The sequence below is a fragment of the Sander lucioperca genome, chromosome 3 (assembly GCF_008315115.2).
Source record: "Sander lucioperca isolate FBNREF2018 chromosome 3, SLUC_FBN_1.2, whole genome shotgun sequence".
NCBI classification, from domain to species: Eukaryota; Metazoa; Chordata; class Actinopteri; order Perciformes; family Percidae; genus Sander; species Sander lucioperca.
The window spans coordinates 10,120,525-10,141,802 of record NC_050175.1 but is presented as its reverse complement, the minus strand read 5'-3'; the positions used below and the strand labels follow the sequence as shown (position 1 = coordinate 10,141,802).

Here is a 21,278-nt window from a genome sequence, read left to right as displayed (position 1 = left end):
TTGTAAGTTCTGGGCTCTATTACAGTATTTTATATTTGCTTTGGCTCAATTATCTATTCTACAATTCTATTTCTATCCTACAATTGGAAACTATCATTAAACCAAAATGTATAGCACTGCAGGATGCCTGACCGGCTCACCTGGTAGAGCGCGTGCCCATATATAGAGGTTTACTCCTCGAGGCAGCGGCCGCAGGTTCGACACCGACTTCCAGCCCTTTGCTGCATGTCATCCCCTCCTCTCTCTCCCCTTTCAAGTCAGCCCTTCAGCTGTCCTATAAAAATAAAGGCCTAAAATGCCCAAAAAAATAATCTTTTAAAAAAAAAAATGTATAGCACTGCAACAGACACTTAATGGATTGTAACATCTTAACAGTAATCAAAAGGATTGCATAGGGGCATAGGGTTGCATTTATTTTGAATTGTCACTGTTAAAATGAACGGCATTGGTGGTGAAGTAATTAGAAGTGTTGTATTGATTCAGTGATCTGTGCACTATAAGCATTGCAACTGCACTGAATGCAGCACTGATATTTCTGCATTAAGAGTTTTACACATTGAAACTGAGCCAAAGCAATCGTAAAATAATGTCAAAGTTTAGGAGTAGGGACAGGAACAACGTGGGGACGAGTCAGGAATGGTTTAGAGTTGACCACATGTAGCCTACAGTAGGTAGTTTTCCCACGGCCCGGCTGGTTTCTTTTTTTTAAATTATTTTTTGGGCATTTTTGGGCATTTTTAGGCCTTTATTGACATGACAGCTGAAGAAATGAAAGGGGAGAGAGAGAGAGGGGGGAATGACACGCAGCAAAGGGCCGCAGGTCGGAGTCGAACCCTCTGTGTCGAGGAGTAAGCCTCTATATATGGGCGCCCGCTCTACCAACTGAGCTATCCGAGTCAGCCCGCCTGGCTGGTTTCTAAATGTTTTGGGATGTAGATGAGACTCAAATGGAGAATTTTCTTTTTTTTAAGATAATTTTTTGGCAATTTTAGGCCTTTATTTGTATAGGACAACTGAAGAGGGGAGAGAGAGAGGAGGGAATGACATGCAGCAAAGGGCCGCAGGGCGGAGTCGAATCCCAGATATCCCATCTCCTCTACTTAATTGAATTGCACTCTTCTATTTATGCATAGCTCTTAAAGCTATAGTGCGTAGTTTCTGAGGACCCCCCCCTCCTCCACGCAGTTGCTAGTAGCCAAGGAGGACACAGAGGATTTTAAAAAACATGGTGGTGTGGCCGTTTAGCTCAGTTGGTAGAGCAGGTGCACACGTACAGAGGCTTGTTCATCAACACAGAAGGTCCAGGTTTCAAATCTGACCTGTGACAGTTTTCATGCATGTCTTCTCCCCTTTCATGTCTCACCTTTCCTGTCTAATAAAGGCAGAAATGCTCAAAAACATGGTGGACTCTTTTCACTCGAGTTTCTGTGCGGTGAAGTCAGGACAACACAGTCTTCTGAACAACACGACTGAGAAATACAGAGAGAGCTGTGTGGAGCTGATAGTCTTAATTAGCTTTGTATCAACTCATTTGGCAATGGCTTGAATGTAACGGACGTTTATTCATATCAAAAAGTTACGCACTAAAGCTTTAATGTCTTCTGCTGACACGTCACTTGTCCCTAATATGATCCTCCAGGGGGTTACTGGATTATGGTTGGATCACTCTGGCTGTTTTTACTGCCTCTAATGTTGCTGTTTTACAAATTGTAGTTTACTCAAGTTGAGTTGATGTATATAGCAGTTAACATCTCAAAATGCTCCACAACACCCACATTATAAAACAATAAATAAAACTGTTAAATAAAACACTAAAATGACAACTTAGACTCCCAATGGGAACAACACAAAATCCCACAAAGCATCATTAGCTGCATTAAATATGTGCCTGGACCGGTGGTGTAAACAGTTAGTGAAATACTGCTCTATAATTACACCCATGCACGCAACTTTGTAGCATGTCACGGGGTGGACTCTCCCTCCTGGGACGCAGCCCGGCACTCTGAGGGTCAGATAATCTAAAGCCTGGAAAAAACATTACCCTCAGAAACCCTTTGTCCAAAAAAAAGTTTAAAAACAACAAAGGAAAAGAGACAAACTAGCAACAATGACGAACAGGGCACGACAAACATTAATTTAAACATGATAGTATGCGAAGATAGAGAGCAGCCAGCGGAAACACAGTCCCTATGCGAGTCAGTTCCCTTGTTACTGACCCTTTTACTAAACATTCCTGGAAATACCACAGGCATGATAAACTGATACTGTGGGGATGTTCACGGAATTTGTTAAGCTTTGTAGTTACACAAGTAAAATGAACAAGTATTAAGTTACTTTGCATGTAAAAGACAAATATTGTCTTTCAGTTTACATAATACTTATGCTGACCAAACCAGATTTTGAGATGCAGAAATGGTCAGAATGAAAGAATATTTTTGGAGAAACCTTTAGATTTGTGCAATAAAACTTAACTTAACACAGCTTAGATGTTGGGACTATTTTCTGTGAGGTAAGGCTGTAAATATGGGTGAGAGCCATGGGGCGTAGCCTTCTTCACCCCTCGCACCGTTATCACTTCTTCGCGGTGTCCCACCGTGGCAAGCGCTGTCCAACACAGCAATGCTGATTAGACTGGCTTTGCCATGTGAGGTTACACGAGTACCAAAAAGGCTGTGACCCTGTGACCCCCTGAGTTGACCATCCTGACCTGGATGTCTCCTTCTCCAACAGAAAACAAAAACAAATCTTACCATGCACCTTTCACAGCTCAGAGAAAATAAAGAAAGCCCTTACAGTATGGTGCTTTGACAATCATCTATCCACAGGACCTGTCATTTCTCCAGGCAGGGTCTGCTTGACACTTACAACAGAGATGTGACGCCCTGCGGGTTGCCTCTCCTCGCCTGCTCTTATCTCCTCTCCTCTTCATCTCTGTCCTCGCTCCTCCTTGTGTGCACAATTAACCTTACAGTTTTTCTCAGTCGCTTTGGTACATTTCTCAGATCAGAATTGAAATTCTCAAAACTACCTTCAATCTTCACATCATTGTGTCACTTGTGCACGTCAAAAAAGCAGTTTCTCATTTCTTTGAACAAGTTGCAAATGCTTTGGTACATCCATGCAAATGGTTATGTACAATTATCTGCAGTTTCCTACATAATCAATTGCTTATGTCATGTTGATCAAAATGTATTATAATGGGTCTCTGAATAGTCTCACCCCCCACAACATTTAGGCATTAGTTCATAGCATAAGTCTTTACGTGCAAAATGGTTGAACAAGTTGTCATAATATGTCAAGCATATTTCTATACATTTCCATTAGACTTTTTTTCTAAATCTGTCCTGAATTGGTAAATTGCTCCCAGGTGAATCTTGACTTTCTCTAATGAAGGTGCATCTCATGAACCATCAACTGGCAAGTATATATATATATATATATATATATATATAGCCGGAGCACAACACAATGTTACAATGAACATCAGGAGGTGTGGGAAGACTGCACTGTAATTCCTACAGCACTGCATGTACAGTTTTTCCTAAGGAGATGTCCTATATTCACATTTCTACTATTGGGTTTTTGTTTTTTTTCTTTGTGCTATGCAGTGATGTTTTTCCTTTCTGTATCGCAATGACATGGTCTGTCAACAAATACAGTACAAACAGTGAAAGTGAAAGTGTGAATCTTGTCCAGTCTCTTGCAATCAAACTCCCACATACACTCAGGTGTAACCTACAATTTACAATAATTGTCATCAAAACTTTAGCCATAGTTTACATCAGAACATCCCTCCAGAGTACATATACGTTATATTGACACCATGACTAAGCAATTTGACTGTCTTATCTGTACACAATGACACAAGGACTTGTAATTCTGATGGCACTGACATGTTCATTGACACAGATATTTACTTTTGAGAGATAAACTAACGATTTTGAGCAAGAGACTGGCTTTTGCAGGTAATCCATGGTGTTTTGCTATTGTACGAATTGTTTTGAGAAATGCACTTACTGTTTTGCAAATGTCGAGGATGATTCGAGAAATGTACCAAAGCGACTGAGAAAAACTGTAATAAGCAAGCAAGGGGTAGAATCCCATCATGAAAACCATATAAAATGGCCTGGACATTTCCCCCCATTTCTGGATCTCCATCTGGAGAAGGCACTCTCGCTCTCACTGCCCTCCTCGTCCAATCTCTGTGTGTTCTGGTGAGGCTATACTTCCAACAAGTATAAAAAGGTACATTAGGAACAAAAGGAACATTTAAAACAACTGGAAAATGAAAATGCAGAATACAACTCTCAAGCAGGTTTAAAGGCCAATAAATAAAAGTGATTTTTAAGTCGTGATTTAAAAATGTGAATGCTGGGGGCCAATCTGACATGCAGAGGCAATTCATTCCACAGCCTTGGGGCCACGACTGTGAACGCTCAATCTCCCCTTTTTTTGAGCCGCGTTCTAGGGACAACAAGGAGTAGCTGGTCAGCAGACCTTAATGACCTCAGAGGAGCGTGCGGCTTCAGTAGTTCAGCAATATGAGCTGGGGCTTGACCAAAAAGAGCTTTAAAAACGAACAACAGAATCTTAAAATGTATTCTGAAGCAAACCGGTAGCCAATGAAGGGAGGCAAGAACAGGTGTAATGTGATCTTGTTTACGAGTTCCGGTAAGGAGTCGAGCTCGAGATTTTGAACCATTTGTAGAGAGGGAGAACTTCAGTAGCTACAATGAGATTGCCTGATCAGCTTGACTCTATTCGACGTTTGGTGCAGTAAAGGGAAGCTGTCTTACCCCCTGCACCCCAACTCCCAATGTCTCTGATTCACAGTATTAAAGTTGTCTCTTTTTAAACTGCTTCTTAAGTTTTACAACTTGAGTAAGCTGTTGGGCTGTTGAGATAAATGAGGAGACTGCACCCCTGTGGTGCTGTATTGTACATCATTGGGGCTAATTGGGGCATAAAGTAGGTTGATTAGAGAAATGTCTCTCCTAATGTCAAATATGGAAGGGTGAATCTTCCTTCGAACCCTTAAACTAAATATATCACATCCTCACAACATGCAACTACATCATGTTTAGGGTTGATAGAGAAGCTTTATCAATCTTTTCACATTCTTTCGCTTTATGTATTTAGCCGTACTATAAATAACGGAGACTTTCGACCGTTTGGAGACGACTGTGGCTGAGAGGATGCTGTCCAGGCTTCAGTCCATTTTGGATAATGTCTCACACCCTCTCTACGACACACCGGCCCAGCAGAGGAGCACCTTCAGCAGAAGACTCCTCTTACTCAGATGCACCACAGAGCGCCACAGGAAATCGTTCCTGCCTAGTGGTCATTAAACTTTACAACGCCTCCCTCGGAGAGTCGAACACCCCCTCTCTGTAATCTTCTCAGACATAGACAATCATTTTTTGCACTCTTTGCACATTAATACTGTACATTTGATCTTTTATATATTACTACTGTAAATGTGTTTTTAATATATATGTTGTCTGTATAATATATGTTGTTTGTATATCTGGAGTTTGTAACAATAATATTTTCCCCCCTGGGATTATGAAAGTATTCCTGATTCTGATTCTGATTCTGATTCTTGATTGCAGATTAAATACCTTTGGTTTTTATGTAGCTAGGCAAGCTCATCATCATCATTCAGATCACACTGTCTTAGGTAAGATAACGTTACATGTGTAGCTTACAGCTAGTGAGCAAGCTGAGCAGAAAACGAGGTGACGTATATTGTCGCATTGTGCGAGACGAGATGTGTAGTTCACTGAGCTGTTTCACACTAGGTGGTACTACGACAAACCTAGGACAACCTGTGACTTGCAAAATTATCTTTGAAATTGACAATTCATTGCTCAATTCAAATAAGATAAAACAATTATTTGTCTCTTCCCACTAACTTAAGAACATATTTTTCCTGAAATTAGGTCCCGTAGGGTCCACCGGAAAGGGAGGGACTGTATGCCTCTCTATACAGTTGCTATGGCTACCATGTTAGCTAGTGGCTAATTTACACATCCAGCAGATAAAAAGAGCACTATCATTCATTCGGAGACGAGTTTCCATACACCAGAGAAATGCAAGTCCAATATTTACTCTCTTATTAGCTCTGTTCTTAGTCTCCACTAACTCCCACAAAGCATCATTAGCTGCATTCGATATGTGCTCGGGGCCGGTGGTGTCCACAGTCAGTAAAATGCTGCACTATAGTTACATCCATGCACGCAACTTTGTCAGTTATTAATGATGCCCCTGTGTGAGGTTGGTTGTAGAGATACAGGAACGTGGCCCAGGCAGTGCTGCTGTCATCTCTCTGGAGATCCTGCAGGTGAGTGGGTGGGTTTCAGCAGAAGCAGAAGTCCCATTTTTTTTTAAATTTCTAAATTACTGCTGGCTGGCTCAATCCCCAACAGGATAAGAAATCAAGTCATCCTCTCTTTTCAGTTTCAGGAAATACAGGCTCACGGCTGAGAGACAGGCTCACGGATGACTGTATATCTTTCAAAAAGAAAGGAAAAGGAGAAATGAGGAATGGGGAACTTCACAGTTCCTGCACCTGTACTGAGGATGAAACTTGACAAAGAAAATTCAAAACATGCACACCCCCGCACACCCTTTGAGTCTCATATTTCAATTACAGTAGGCGCAGCTGTATTTATAAGCCCTTGATAGTTACAGATAGGCACAGATAGTTGGAGATGTAGATTTTGTGTGGGTGAACTTAAAAGCGGTCTGCCCTCTGACTGAGCTCTGCTGTTAGCTAAACAGTGGTGTTCAGTGTGAGGAGCTCTCTGGTGTTGGTTGTCAGCTCCATGAGTTGGGGCACAAAGCGCCCTTTATGTGTGTGAGGGTTCCACCCTGTGACTCAGGGAGCTGTGTGTGTGTGTGTGTGTGTGTGTGTGTGTGTGTGTGTGTGTGTGTGTGTGTGCAGAGGTAGCGGAGCCCCAGGGGATCCGCTGTGAGGTGAGCTCTGTTACAGCGCACAAAAGAACACCTTCCCTGTGGAGCACACAGGTCCCTCCACTGCCAGGAAATGAGTGAAAATATGCTCGCCACAGGATTACCTCATACACTCTGAATCCTTGGTTACTGACACTTTGTCCCCTTCCTGTAACAAAAATGTCAGCCTCCTGTTTGCCACCCTTGTCTGATCATTCATTCACTACACACAGAGTGTTTCAGTGATCTTGCATGCCATTTTCAATTAAAAGTTTGCTCTTCATCACAGAAAGATACATGATTCAGGGATTTAGTAGATGAAAGCTTTCACACTTGTTGCTCTAAACATGTTAGCTGGCTCAAATCCTGAAATAAGGGGGATGTGTTTTATGTGTCAAGCTGCAGCAGCAGTAGAAAGCGTAAAAATATTTAGAGCTTCCACTTGCAGAGAATCAAACGTCATACACAGAAAATATTGTTTCCCAGTCACTGTCACAAATCATTTATTATAAATAAGTTAAATTGTGTTTAGGAAACACCCTTTACAGTTCAAATCAAACTGTTCACCTTAATCCAGCTACTAGAGATAATTGTGGTCTTACGTGCCAATGTGAAACTGTCATCTCAATACAATGGACATTTCTGCTGCTAAAAAAATTACATCTGAAAAAACTCAGCGGCAAATCGGTGCAGCAGAACCGAAGATATCGTCTTTTTTATTCCATGCATTCTCCTTTCTTGTCACAACCTGGTGCCTACATTACCCACAATGCAACTTGACTTCAGACAGTTCTGTGTCATGTGTTCATGACAGTGTCATGTCACACAGATATTTACTAGCAATGGAGGGTCTAATGAATTATGATATTGAGTTGCATCATAGGAAATTTAGGATGCATCGTCTTTTGGAACTTGACCCCATTACTGGGATCTAAAAGTCAGGATGTCTTCACCTCTGCTGCATCAATTTGAACCATTCTTGTTTTTGTTGTACAGAAAGGTGCATTTCCCTTCATGATTGAAGTGTAGCAGTGTGTGGTTCAGTTGCTACTGTAGGGTTTTCACCCATAACAAACCATTCAGGTACACCTATTGTCCATTTTTTGTCAAAAGAAACAATGCAGATGTGAGTGTGTTCTGACTAAGACTGAATTCACTTTTCTATTGCCCTTTTATTAATGATGTGCTGAGTCACTTCCATGAAACAACCATAAACCACTGTGAAGGTTAAAAGAATCCAAAACGTAAAACGAATGTAAAACGAACAGTCGGGCATGAATGGCACCAAATATTTAATTTCAACCACTAGCCTAAAAAATGTGAGATACCAACTGTGACTGTCACTGTGAACATTATGATATACTGTATTACCAGCAGACCAACAGAGGCTGAAATCAGCGTGGGAGTATTTCTTTTTTTTTAAAATCTCTCACAGTGTTGCTGAATGAGAGCCAGATGCTGGTTAGTTTATCTGTATTTCTGTTCAGGAGAGGCAGTGAAGACAGAAATCTTACAATGGGTGCACGGTCTTCAAAAGCCTACACAGATAACCAGATAACTGACCTAGAGGCATCCCAGGAGGACAAACCAGCCCAGCTGTCTTAGTTTGGCAGAGACAGTACTGTGAGGTCAGAGACATCTCAAAGAAATGATTTAGATATGGAGCATGCAAATCTTTTCATGTGATATTTTATACCAAAACTTTGCAATATTGTGTTTTTCTCACTTAAGAATATTTTGAAAGTTGCTTCTCAGGAAGGTGAGAGCTGCACTTCCCTTCACCAGATGGTCACATAGATGTGCAATAACATGAAACTATGAGCTTAGATGATATTGTTCTTGTATTTGTAAGGGCAAGGGGGTTCAGTGTGTTGTGTTTTCCATGTGGACCCCGACAGCAACACATTTAAAGATGGATAAAGCTAATGGGGATCTAAAGAGACTTATTCAGGGTGGGACATGGAGCCTGAGCAACAAGGGGTCAGCTGGAGCCCCCTGCAGCCTCATGGGACTGCTGCTGGCTTCCTATGCTGCAGCATGACGAGCTCTGCCCACGTACTTAAGTTAATCTTTATATAACTCCAGTAGTCGTGGGAAAAATGAAGCTGGGCTTGACTGGATGGCTATTTCTTTTTACAGCCTGCAGGGTTTCTGTGTCATTGCTGTCAATGGCAGCCTCAGACTACAGACTGGGAACTAGAGAGGGACCTTTGACTGATTTTGATATTATGAAATGTGGTGTGAGTGTGATCTGTGTTGGGTGGGGTGGGGGTGGGGGTGGGGGGGTGTCATGTGTTTGCAGGGATCAGTTTTAGCCCAAGAGAATATGTACCCTGAAGGTTCCTGGGAGGGGAGGATGGTCATGCACATTAAAAGCATTCCAGTGAAGTTCAAACGAGAATTAAAACTGGGGAGAATTGAAACTGGCAGCGGACCTGCAGGCTGCTTTTCTCCTCTGAGGCCAAGTTTACGAGCTTGTTTACATGCAAGGATGCTGACCCTCAAACTGCTTCCAGCACTGTGGCACGATGAATACAAATGATACAAATGTGTGGAGAACATGCCTCTCGGAAGATTTGTCAACAAGCTGTAGCATGAACGCTTTGCGGTATACTAGTTAGTCAGTTCAGAAGAATCTCAAACTTTGCTCCTACCGTCTGACACCACCATGAACTTGGGACTGCACATTTGAAAGTGGCAGGAGGGTTACATCGCCATGGCAACCACCGCACTGGGGCAGGTTGGGACCCTGATCGAGACAGGGGCAGCTCTTTAACAGGCCAGAGAGAAAAAAAATGACTGACAGGGCCAACCAATAAAGCATGAAGTGGAATGTGAGGGTATGCAGTGCCATTGTTCAACAAACATCTCAGGAACGCACACGGAACCTTTTTCATGCTTTCGTGCTGCTATTTGATTCTGCTCTCCAATGAACTAAGCCTGGGCCTAATCACTTATTTCCTCATGTTGACTTGCTGCTTGTTTGTTTCAACCTATTGCACCTGGCTTGAAGAGAGGGAAGAGAGTCATAACACAGCAGTGGGTTGTAGACAGTGGTGTAGTCTAATGTATTATAGTGGGTATACTGTACTGTGTATATATATATATATATATATATATATATATTGGCCAGAATCTGCCTTTTGGGCAGGGAAGTTTTGAGCATCAACGACTTAATTTCCTGTATTCGGATACACTTTTATGCACCAATTTACGGTGGAAATACCTTTATATAGCCTATGTGAAGAAGAAAAACACTTCAAAGTGTGATGACATTTCAAAATATATCAAAAATATAATGGAAAGTATGTTGTTGCGTGTCATTGGGCATTATTAAGTGGGTATATGGAAATCCTGGAGAATTCTTAGTGGGTAAACTGCGTATACCCGCGTATCACGTAGACTACACCACTGGTTGCAGATAATATCAATAGTTGTAAGTGTGGATCCATGACTCAACTGACAGTCCTCTACAGATGAGTTTTATTCAGAAATTTGACACCATTTGCAAAAATGTGACAAGTTCTCTAAAGTAATCAAAGCCACGTTAAAAAAAAAAAAAAAGCCTCTTTTTTGGACATTAGAAACTAAACAGAATTCTGCTAATAATTTGCAACATCCTAAAAACGACATTGAGGAGGGTTTTTCTATCCTCAGTCAAACTCACTTTCTTCTGTAACCTGTTTCATAGCCGGAGATAAAAAAAAGTTGTTTTTGATGTAAAGTATTGTTGCCTGGCAACAGTACTGAAAACCCAGCAGTGTCTAGGGTCTTGGATTTTTTTTTTTTTTTTTTTTTTTTTACTTTCTGTTTGTCCTCATACACACTCTGTAATTGTACCCAGCAGTGAATACTGTATGAGGAGAACGAAACATAGTGAAATATACTTTATCTTGTTTAGTGCATTGTGGTTAATAGCATCACATGATGTGTTGTTGGCGATGTTGTCTCTCATAAATTAATTATATGTGATTTGATGTTTATAGGAGAAATTCACCAGGCAAATTTTGTGTAGGCTTTTGACTGAAACAAATTAAGTTTAATGATGTTTACATGTAGTGCCAGTGGGGACTGGCTTTTAGTCCAGATGCTGTTTAGTCCAGCTGTTTGTTTGTTTTTCTCTCTAAATGGATGCTGTGGCGTCTGGGGATTTGTGGGGAGGAACAGTGCAGATGGACTGACCTTTGACCCTTTGTTCTACTGAATAAATGGTAAATCAATGGGTGGCTGATTTGCTCCCAGTAATATAATCTGGCACTCTGATGCCATCTAGTGATGTGTTGCTTACACAAGCTCATGATTTGTTTTAGCAGTACTTTCATGCACAGTATCACAGTAATTTGTACACAGGAGCACGATGAACGACTGTTATTATATGAAACTGGTATTGTGTAAAGATATTTATTCCATAAACTATTATCTGACAGTGGAGAGACAGCGAGAGCACATTTCACTCTGCCTTCCACAACTCTAATACAAAAAGCTTTTTCCCCTCACAGTGGTGAATGAACAAACATAGAAAAGATAGCACTGTAGACAGTCACATTTTTTCACAACGAAAGTAAAAACATAGAGTGCTTCAGCTCAACTGCGTGGGAGTGACCAGCTGCCTCTACGAGCCTCCTGTCCATGCAGCTCATGAGCTGATTAGATGGATAATGATGTGGAATAAAGTGTGGGGCTAACTTAGGCAAAGTGTGTGGGAGACTAACTTAAGCAAAGTTAGTCTTGAGGAAGTTGATGAGTCCATTGGTGGAGGAGTCGTGGGAGTGGACCTCTGCACTGTCCTTGAGATCCGCCTCGATCTTCTTGGCGAGCTGTTTGCCCAGTTCGACTCTGATAATGCGGAGACACAAACGCAAGAGAGACGACGAAAGAAAACAGAACATATGGTCACTGTTGGACAGGTGAGGTTGAGACAGAGATGCACTTTCTCCTACAATGTAAAGCAATTCAATGACACAAGACACATTTATTTTAACAAGTTCAACTCTATAATCCCAGATTTCAAAGAGCTGAATGACATTACAAAATATGCTGTATATATAATTTATATAAATCAATCCTAATATTGTGTTAATGTTAATGTTAATTACTTGTTATCGTGTTCTCTCCGAATATTTGGACACATTGTATTTTGATGCTTTGGCAACATTACTATTGAAACTTTGATGACAATAAAGCTCCTATGCATTGAATTGAAATTGAATTGACAACGGGTTTAGTGTTATGAAGAACAACAGGTCAGAGACATCTCAAAGAAATGATTTGGATGTGGAGCATGCAAATATTTTCACGTGATATTTCAAAACAAAACTTTACAATATTGTGTTTTTCTCACTTAAGAATATTTTGAAAGTTGTTTCTCAGGAAGGTGGGAGCTGCACTCCTTGAAAGAAGGGTTTAATATATATGATGATGTTTACGCTGACTGAAATATTCAAACCCAAGAATCCATGTTTTTATGACTGGGGTTACACAATTAGAGCTGCTCAAGTAGTTTATGTGTATAATGTATAGTATGGGTATTGTAAAGGCTGTCTCACCCCCACTGGTCAAAACTGTTGATCTCCCACATTACACCCTGGATGAAGATCTTGTGCTCATACATCGCTGTAAAATAAGATGGAATAATCATTATCACAACAGCAAAAAAGGATCATTATCAGAGGTAACACAAAGGAGCTGAACATATTATAATATTATAAACTGTGATGAAATAAATAGTAACACTTTTCTTAGTTTAGATAAACGGATGTTTGTGTCTATGAAATGTTTATGGGTTACTACGCAAACTGAGTGTGAGTGCAAGTATCAATAATCGTGTGTATATATAATGAGTAGGCATGTGCTGTATAGTATTTTTGAAAATGTTTTTTATTGTGACTCTTGGGAGACTAGCCATGAGCTAAAATAGATCCAAATAAACGAACAAAACTACCTGTACAACCACCAACAATAACAGTACTGGACCATTTTATTCAACAGCTTCATTTTAGAGTCATCAGTGGCTGTAAGTCACCAGAAACATTGTTTGCTCTCACCTATAAGTGCTCCAAGTGTGTATGGGCTAAGTTTCTTAAAGATGATTGAGTTGGTTGGCTTGTTTCCTTGGAATACCTGTGTTAAACATATACAAAAATTTCATTTCATTTCATTTATTTATTTATCTTGAACAATCAACAATGCTGCAAGACAAAAAAAATAAAAAATGAAAAGCATAACATAAAACACAAACAATCAAAATCTAACAACAAAAAAATAAAAATAAAAAATATAAAAGAGATTAGTTCGAGAAGGAGCAAGCGGAAGAAAATAGCTTATTTGGTCCTGCCCCTTATTTCACAGAATCAAATTATTACAAAGTAAATAGATATGCAAATTCAGCATACAATCTTTCGGTCTTACAATAACTTACAACAATACAATAATATACAACAATACCTTTAAATTACAAATTCCAATCCTATGTTTCAGTTTATTCTTTTCTGTATTGGTCAAGTAATGATGTCTTTAATCTATTTTTGAACTGAATGATATTATGGCTCTGTTTGATGTCATTGTTCAGTCCATTCCATAAGGTCACCCCATCACATCACTTTGTGCATGCCATTATCACAAATGTTCTTCATAGGGTTTTTGATAGCTATGGTTAGTCATGGTCACTGGGGGGCACTACCTCCTGTGCTTTCTTACTCTAGTCCTAATCTGTGGTTAGCGCTTCCTCATGTCAAACGTGATTCATTTTGTACGAGTTACAGGATATGACCCCCTCCACTCAAATTCAGGTTTATTTTAGTTGTCATTGTTATGAGAGCTCATTCTCTATAATCAATCAGTTTCTTCTTGATTTGACTTACTTTGTGTGGCAGGATTTTCTCCAGAGCTTCTCCGCTCAGGCCGCTGGCCTCCAGCTCCTTCTTGGCCTCCTCTGTGGTCTTACCCTTCATCAGAGCTTCTGTCTGGGCCAGGAAGTTAGCCAGCAGAATCTACAGCAACATCAAACACACACCTTCAGCTACAGTGTAGTACAGTGTATGTTTTACAGTGAGTATAGAAGTCAGTCTTGCAACCCAGTAGTCTCTGCGTTGTACTCTAATATGTTGACACACTGTCTTTCAGATCTGTAGCTGATTGGCTGCTATAATATGTAGTTTTGGTTGAAAAAACATTATTTTTTTTATTATCTTTTTTTGTGTGTCTTCATTCATCTTTCCAATAATACACATGCATTTACACCTGTCAGCAAAGGGGTTAGAGTCCAAACAACCCTCTTGGGGCTCACAGAAGTTATGTCACTTCAAATGGCTTGTGGTGGTACATTCTGTGACCTTTCAGGATGATCTCTCCAAAATATCTATTCCTCAAGTTTTCCAGGTAATTAATACACACACTAACTTCACACCACTGCAGCGGTAGCTCAGATCACTATTTCACAATTCGGGGATCAAAATTCCTTAGAGGTCACAAGATGATCTTTTGCAGTCTGTGACACAACTTAGGAAATGTGAAAAACTATATCTTGACTTCATACTGTGAATAAATACACTGGCATAGAACTGTTAAATAAATCGTTTACAGCATCTAGGGTTCAACCAATACTTGATTACACAAACTTCCCAACAAAAAGGAAACAAAAATCATCATTTATAGAGGTATGCTAAATTAAAAAAGGGTGAAGAACTTTATCAAGACCACACCACCAGTCTGTACCCATTCAATACACTGCTTGAGACAAACAAATCCTCTCACACAAGTGGTACCTTGTGGTGCAGGTTGTCCCTGATGGGATGCTGTGACTGAGCTGGGATCAGGAAGTCAGAAGGAACCATGCGTGTTCCTGAATTGGACACAGTTGGACTGCATTATTGGCATATTTATAGACACAAGTTTTTTTTGTTTTTTTTATACACACAAGTGACCCACAGACTCATGGCATGGGGCTAACCAGCCAGCAATACTACCAGTAAAGATAGGATAAAGATGACAGAATACTTGTTGGTAAAATCTAGATACTCTGACTGACTGAAACACCTACATGTTGCTGTAATTGAATGATGATCTTTGGTGATTTTACCTTGATGGATGAGCTGGTAGAAGGCATGCTGTCCATTGGTTCCTGGCTCTCCCCACACTATTGGCCCAGTGTGGTAGTTTACACGTGCTCCATGGTTAGTGATGTACTTTCCATTGGACTCCATGTCACCCTAGATAACAAATCCTTATCAAAAACTGTTCTCCCTGATCGGTGTGGACTATTAACACAGCCATAGTGTTGCTCTCTCAGTCTGCATACCATGATCATACTTATCTTTTGAATAACTTATTAAACAATATCAAATACTACTTGTAATCTTCTCTTAGATGATCTTGCAATGGCCTGTGAGGCCTGCAGCACTCTGGGGGCAGACCTGTTGGAAGTAGGCAGTGAAGCGGTGCATGTACTGGTCATAGGGCAGCATTGCGTGGGTCTCAGCGTGGAAGAAGTTGATGTACCAGATGCCCAGCAGAGCCAGCAGGACGGGAGCGTTCTTGTCCAGAGGAGCGGTGCGGAAGTGGTTGTCCTGCAGAAGAGGGAGGGAGGCTAATTTACATCCATGTGTTCTGTAACCTTTCTCCAGGATAAACTCATATGAATAGTTCTTTTACACTAGAGATGTGGAGGACTGAAGGTGGAGTAGTACCTACCATCCAGTGAGCTCCTGAAAGAAGCTTTTCATAGTTGTCATAGCCTGAAGAGGAGAGGAGATGTGACAGAAAGGTTTACTGACTTAATAAACTATTGATTAAACAGTTGAACTGATTGTTTAGAATGATGCTTGTATTTTCAGTGTGTCTCTCCACCAATATCAGCAAGAACAGTTCCTATAAATTTACTAAAGCCACTGTGTGGAGACTTTTTAGCCATGCTAGCAATGGCTAGGAATGATCCCTTGGCTTTTATCCAGTGCCTCCATCAGGTCTAAACTTCTGTGTCAAACACTTTGGTTTACGATTAAATACCGGCAAAACTAATGACATTCCCATTAGCCTCAGCTGTACTTTGTGTTTAGTGGTAGTTAGCAATTTAGCAGGTTAACACAATGTTAACATGGCAGATATTATACCTGCTAAACATCAGCATTTTAGAATTAGTTAGAATTCAGACGTTAGCATGTTAGCATATTCTCAAAGTACGGCTGTGCATAAGTACAACACCACAGAGCCACTAACAAGACCATAGACTTGTTACGTCATTATAGGCTTTGAAATAAGAGGGAAGATGTGTGCATTGCTGTCTGCCACAGAGTCGTTTTTGATAATACAACTGGGATGCGCCAAAGTCAGAAATTCTAAAATTCTAAATAAAGTGGCGTTAAATAATTTAATTTCACGTTACTGTAAAAAAAATACAAAAATGTGTTTTCACTGTACATACCAATGTGCAGGGCAATGGCCATTCCAATTGCAGACCACAAGGAGAAACGACCGCCAACCCACTAAAAGAAAAAAGAAAATACAAAAAATGATATCCATCTACGCCTTATACAAAACTTATTTTCAAAACGATCTTTGCACACAACAGAAGGTGCTGGTAACCGCCCACAGGAACATTCATGCAATTAACCATAAGTCATACATTTGTGCGTTGTACTAGCTATACGATCAGGACAAAAATGCCTTTGATCTTTTGCACAAGTCCTGTCCTGTTGGTCAAGATTTATTTTCTCTCGGGACAGAAAATACTGTATACTTTCTACATGTAATGAGTGTAAAACACTGGCAGTCATTATTTCTATGACATAATGGGCATATTATAGCTGTAACTAAATGCAGCTCGCTGACCTTTGATGCAACCCAGCCTTTACAGTAACCTGTGCAAGAGAGAAGGTCGCTACCAATAATAACTGAGTCTGATGAGAGAGGCTTCTGATTACCCAGCAGCTGCGGGCCAGAGCATCTGTCCCACCTACTTCACAGGTCAAAAGCCTAGCCTATTTATAGCCGCTGCCTACGGCCCCCATCAAAGTCTGTGGATGAAGAAAGGACCTGCTGTACACAGGCTGATTTAAATGTGCAGTAGGTAAGACTTATAAAACTAACTTTCTGTCATATTTGCTGAAACTGAGCCTATGTTCGAGTAGAACTACATGAAGCAGGTAATTAAAAAAAAAAATTTGGCTCCTCTGGCACCACCTATAGTGCGATTTGCAAAAATCCACAGCTCCCTGTTCAGATGCACCAATCAGGGCCGGGGGGGATGTCTAACTGCGTGTCAATCACTGCTCATGCACACGCATTCATTCTCCCTTGTGGGGGGAGGGGCTTAGGAGACTGTTTTGGGCTTTAGTGGAAAGGGGGGAGGGACTGAGAAGTTGTCGATGTTCAAATTTTTTGGCTAAGTCCTGGATCTTCACAATCCTACCTACAGCACCTTTAAGGCTAAAAGAGCACTCACATCCCAGAACTCAAACATGTTCTCTGTGTCGATGCCGAAGTCCTTCACTTTGGGCTAAAGGGGGAGACAGAGAAAAGCAGGACAGTTAGGATCAGACACGTTGACAGAGAGAGAAAGTTTAACCTGTAAAATTGTGTTTTGTGACTTACTCCATTTGTGGAAAGGGCCACAAAGTGCTTAGCAACAGCAGCTTTCTGTTGGAACGTAGAGAGGATACAATTGAAGGTTATCAATCGGCCACCTAACATAATGCTGCTGCTGCTATCTGAGGCGGCCGCATACTCACATCTTTGGCGTGCTCAAGGAACCATTCTTTGGCCGACTCAGCATTGGTTATGGTCTCTTGGGTGGTGAATGTCTATAAATGGAGAATTAGATACAAAATACATAGACAACCAAGTATTAAAATACATATAATGCAACTAAACGTATGGTATAGATCTACCTGCAAAAGAGAAACTAGAGAATTTCTTTACAAAATGACACAGCAACAGTCAACAGAAAAATAAAGAATCTCATTGTCTGTGCTTGGCCATGCTTTAGGATATTTAATTATTACTAAATGTGAAATAAAAGCAATTTCCCTGAATGGATTATGGATGGAGTTTTTGTAAATGACCGGTAATCTTTTAGCTGTTGCTGTTCCTGGAGAGAGCACCTCATGGCTGGTTGTGCAGCACAACCAGATTCATCTGCCTGAGTGGAAGCTTGATTTACAACTGGTCCGTCCATGAAAGATTTAGTAGAAACTAATCATGCAAACATGAATATGAATTCAAAGGCATTTATTTCTTCAGATGTGAGATGTTAATCTGGTGCATTTAAAAAAAAGATCTGCTCTGTGTAAACCAGCTACCTTGGATGCAACGATGAAGAGAGTTGTCTCAGCATTCAGCTGTGCCAGGGTTTTGGCGATGTGCGTTCCATCAATATTTGACACAAACCACACACGCGGTCCACCCTTTGAGTACGGTTTCAGGGCCTCAGTCACCATCAGGGGGCCCTGCCAGTCAAATCAATTCAAGTTCAAAGTTAAGACTAGATAAGATAAGACTGTGGCTGTACTGGGCACCTCGCAGGAGGGAATGTGTTTGGCTGTAAAAGGATGGAGCGGTAAAAGCTGTGATGGCTCATTGAAATTTTGCAATGAAATGCATGGAACTCTTTCCAGAAATTACACTCACAAGGTCAGATCCTCCGATGCCGACATTGACAACATCTGTGATGGCCTTTCCTGTGAAACCCTTCCACTCACCGCTGCGAACTTTCTGCAACAGACAAACGCAATCATCGTAAACATTATGATAGCTGCATTGAACCTTCATGAGCCGGATTGCTAAACATATACTGTGAAATGTGTAAACTCCACTTGTGATTTTGCATCTTTCTGTTTATTCTATTTTTTTACTCACATGACAGAAGCCCTTCATCTTCTCAAGAACTTTGTTGACTTCTGGCATCACATCCTTGCCATCAACCATGATGGGAGTGTTGGAGCGGTTCCTCAGAGCCACATGGAGCACAGCGCGGCCCTTCATATCCACAGCACCAGGAAAGAAAACACACACAGTCACACTGTACTCATGGCTGCTTATATTGTTGGTGATCAAGGAGTAAAAAAATGTTTCCGCTGTTGAATTCACTGTATTCAATATTCATTTTTAAACAAGCCAAAAACACATGTGCAAGAGTCTCGTGATGTAAATTCTGTGTCAGTGGCTGTTTCACCCCACCAGGATAAATGTCAAGAGGTAAACCCTGCCTTAAGTCAAGTTAGAACTGACATGTGGTAAACAATGAGCACCTCAGTGAAGTTGATCTTCTCTCCAGTGAACATCTTCTCTCTGGCAGCTTCAATGCCTCTCGACTTGGCCTGAAAAAGACAATACATGTTGGATGGTATATTGATATTTTTTGATGATTCAAATTAATGATCGATCCCTCCAATCAATACATTCAACATGTGTACATAAAAATAGAGATGGCTGATACCATTTTTTGCTTCCCGATACCGATTCCGATACCTGAACTTGCGTATCGGCCGATACCGAGTACCGATCCGATACCAGTGTGTCATATATTTTATTATGTTTTAACAACTGTATACTACTATCCCTGTATGGATGTGATATGATTTCTATCTTTGTTGTCGGTCTGGCTCAGGTTAAACTCTTTGTGAAACATGAACAAACACAAACAATGAATGCCCCAGAACTTTCTTTTATTATCCAGTTTGACAGTCAGTTATAACGGAAAAAGAACATAAATAAACTACTTTAATGTAGATTTTCTTTAGGGCTTTATTACGTGGTATCGGATTGGTGCATAAATCGGTATCGGACCATCTATACATAAAAAGATAGATATTTTGTCTCAAGATGAAGCCTATATCAGATAAATGGACCCCCACTTGCAGCTTGCTGCAAGGACCAATGGGATTTCCTCCCTTACAGCTGCCCATATCAGCTCATGATCCAGTTGTATTATTAGGAAACAATAAGCTAATCGTATTAGGATGGAAATGAATTTACCAGATCAACCAACATCTTCATGACTTCATCAGTGATAAGATTCTTGGAGTAATCCAGAAGAATGTCTCCATCCTCAGTTTTCATTCTTAGGCTGTCCAAACAGAGAAAGACATCAGCGACCAGAATAAGAAATATTGTGACATTTTGACTCAGAATTCAGATTAATACTCAAGGCTTATGCTTTAACATCCTTATCCAGGTAAGATAAGCAGATACATATTGCATGATCATAACAGGTATACATGGGGTCATTGTTTAGTCTTCTTGCTTAAACTGTAAAATGAATGGTAAAAATGCCAGTGTAAAATAAAATAAAACATGTATATTTAGACAATAATGAATGAATGTACAGAAAATCACAATGACTGTCACATTTTGACTGAAAACAATCAACATGCAAACAAACAAAGTATGATTGTGTGGTCAAGTGGTGGTTTGACATCTAGTTTTCAGTATTATGTAATGACGCTGCACAGTTGCATAGTAGGAATGCATCAGAGCATTATCAAAATGAACTTGACTGCCAACAGATTATAGACCCAGCAAAGTCACACTAATATAACAGCTAATTTACGTACAAACAAAATATCTACACCCTGTTCAGTGATGCTGTGCAAACTGCTTTTTAACACACAAAAAAAAGTTTTAATAGGATGCATACCTGAGCTTGTTGAATCTCTCCTTGTCAGCCTCAAACATATGCCTCATGTTGAGGTTCAGGGCGTGGGCTGTGTACCATTCCTGCAGCTTTTGGAAGTTGGGGTCCTGTGTGAGTCCCATGGTGTCCAGAGGGGCTTCCTGTGCTCCGCTATGCTGAACTAGCCTGGCTGAGTGGGACCGAGCAGGTCAGGGGGAAAGCTTTTTGAAGGGCATTCAGACCAGAACCACATTTGCCCCTCCTACAAGAGACACACTATATTCAGGACCCGTGCAGGTCACACCTCCACACTGTCCTGCAGGGTTACAGTGCATGCTGATAGGGAAGCGTCATCAGTACAGCAACTCAGTGGCATGTAGTTCACACGGTACAGACAGTATTGCAGTTCATTCTTCTGCTGCACTTAAATCCTTTTGAAATACACATTAGGAGTCGATATTGTAAATAGTCATTGCACAATGCATCATCACTGACATTACAGACAACGGTGTATCAAAGTTGCTAAATATTGTGTGATATTCAGATACATGAATTTGTATAAAAGTCTACTCTAAGACCCTAATTAACAAAGAACAAAAGTTAACAACAAGTAACAAATTAATACTTATTGAATACACATCAACTATTCAAATGTATTTTTCATTATTTTGTCAGCCTATGATTCCATTCAAATAATATCTTCGAAATAAAAGATGAC

The 21,278-nt window shown here is 40.5% G+C and overlaps 1 protein-coding gene across 1 annotated transcript; it reads right to left on the bottom strand.

Annotated features, from left to right (window-relative positions):
- Positions 1 to 11,336: 11,336 nt before the first annotated feature.
- gpib (glucose-6-phosphate isomerase b) lies at positions 11,337 to 20,841 on the bottom strand. The gene is made up of 18 exons (XM_031281590.2): positions 20,585 to 20,841; positions 19,924 to 20,014; positions 19,197 to 19,265; positions 18,805 to 18,924; positions 18,577 to 18,660; positions 18,249 to 18,395; positions 17,679 to 17,750; positions 17,542 to 17,586; positions 17,393 to 17,446; positions 16,373 to 16,433; positions 15,643 to 15,686; positions 15,366 to 15,518; positions 15,032 to 15,161; positions 14,718 to 14,794; positions 13,815 to 13,943; positions 12,999 to 13,074; positions 12,501 to 12,567; positions 11,337 to 11,790 (listed from the first exon to the last, which is right to left on the bottom strand). Exons 1-18 carry the CDS (start codon positions 20,701 to 20,703, stop codon positions 11,667 to 11,669), a joined length of 1,662 nt encoding a protein of 553 aa, XP_031137450.2. The 5' UTR covers positions 20,704 to 20,841; the 3' UTR covers positions 11,337 to 11,666.
- Between the last annotated feature and the right edge of the window lie 437 nt (positions 20,842 to 21,278).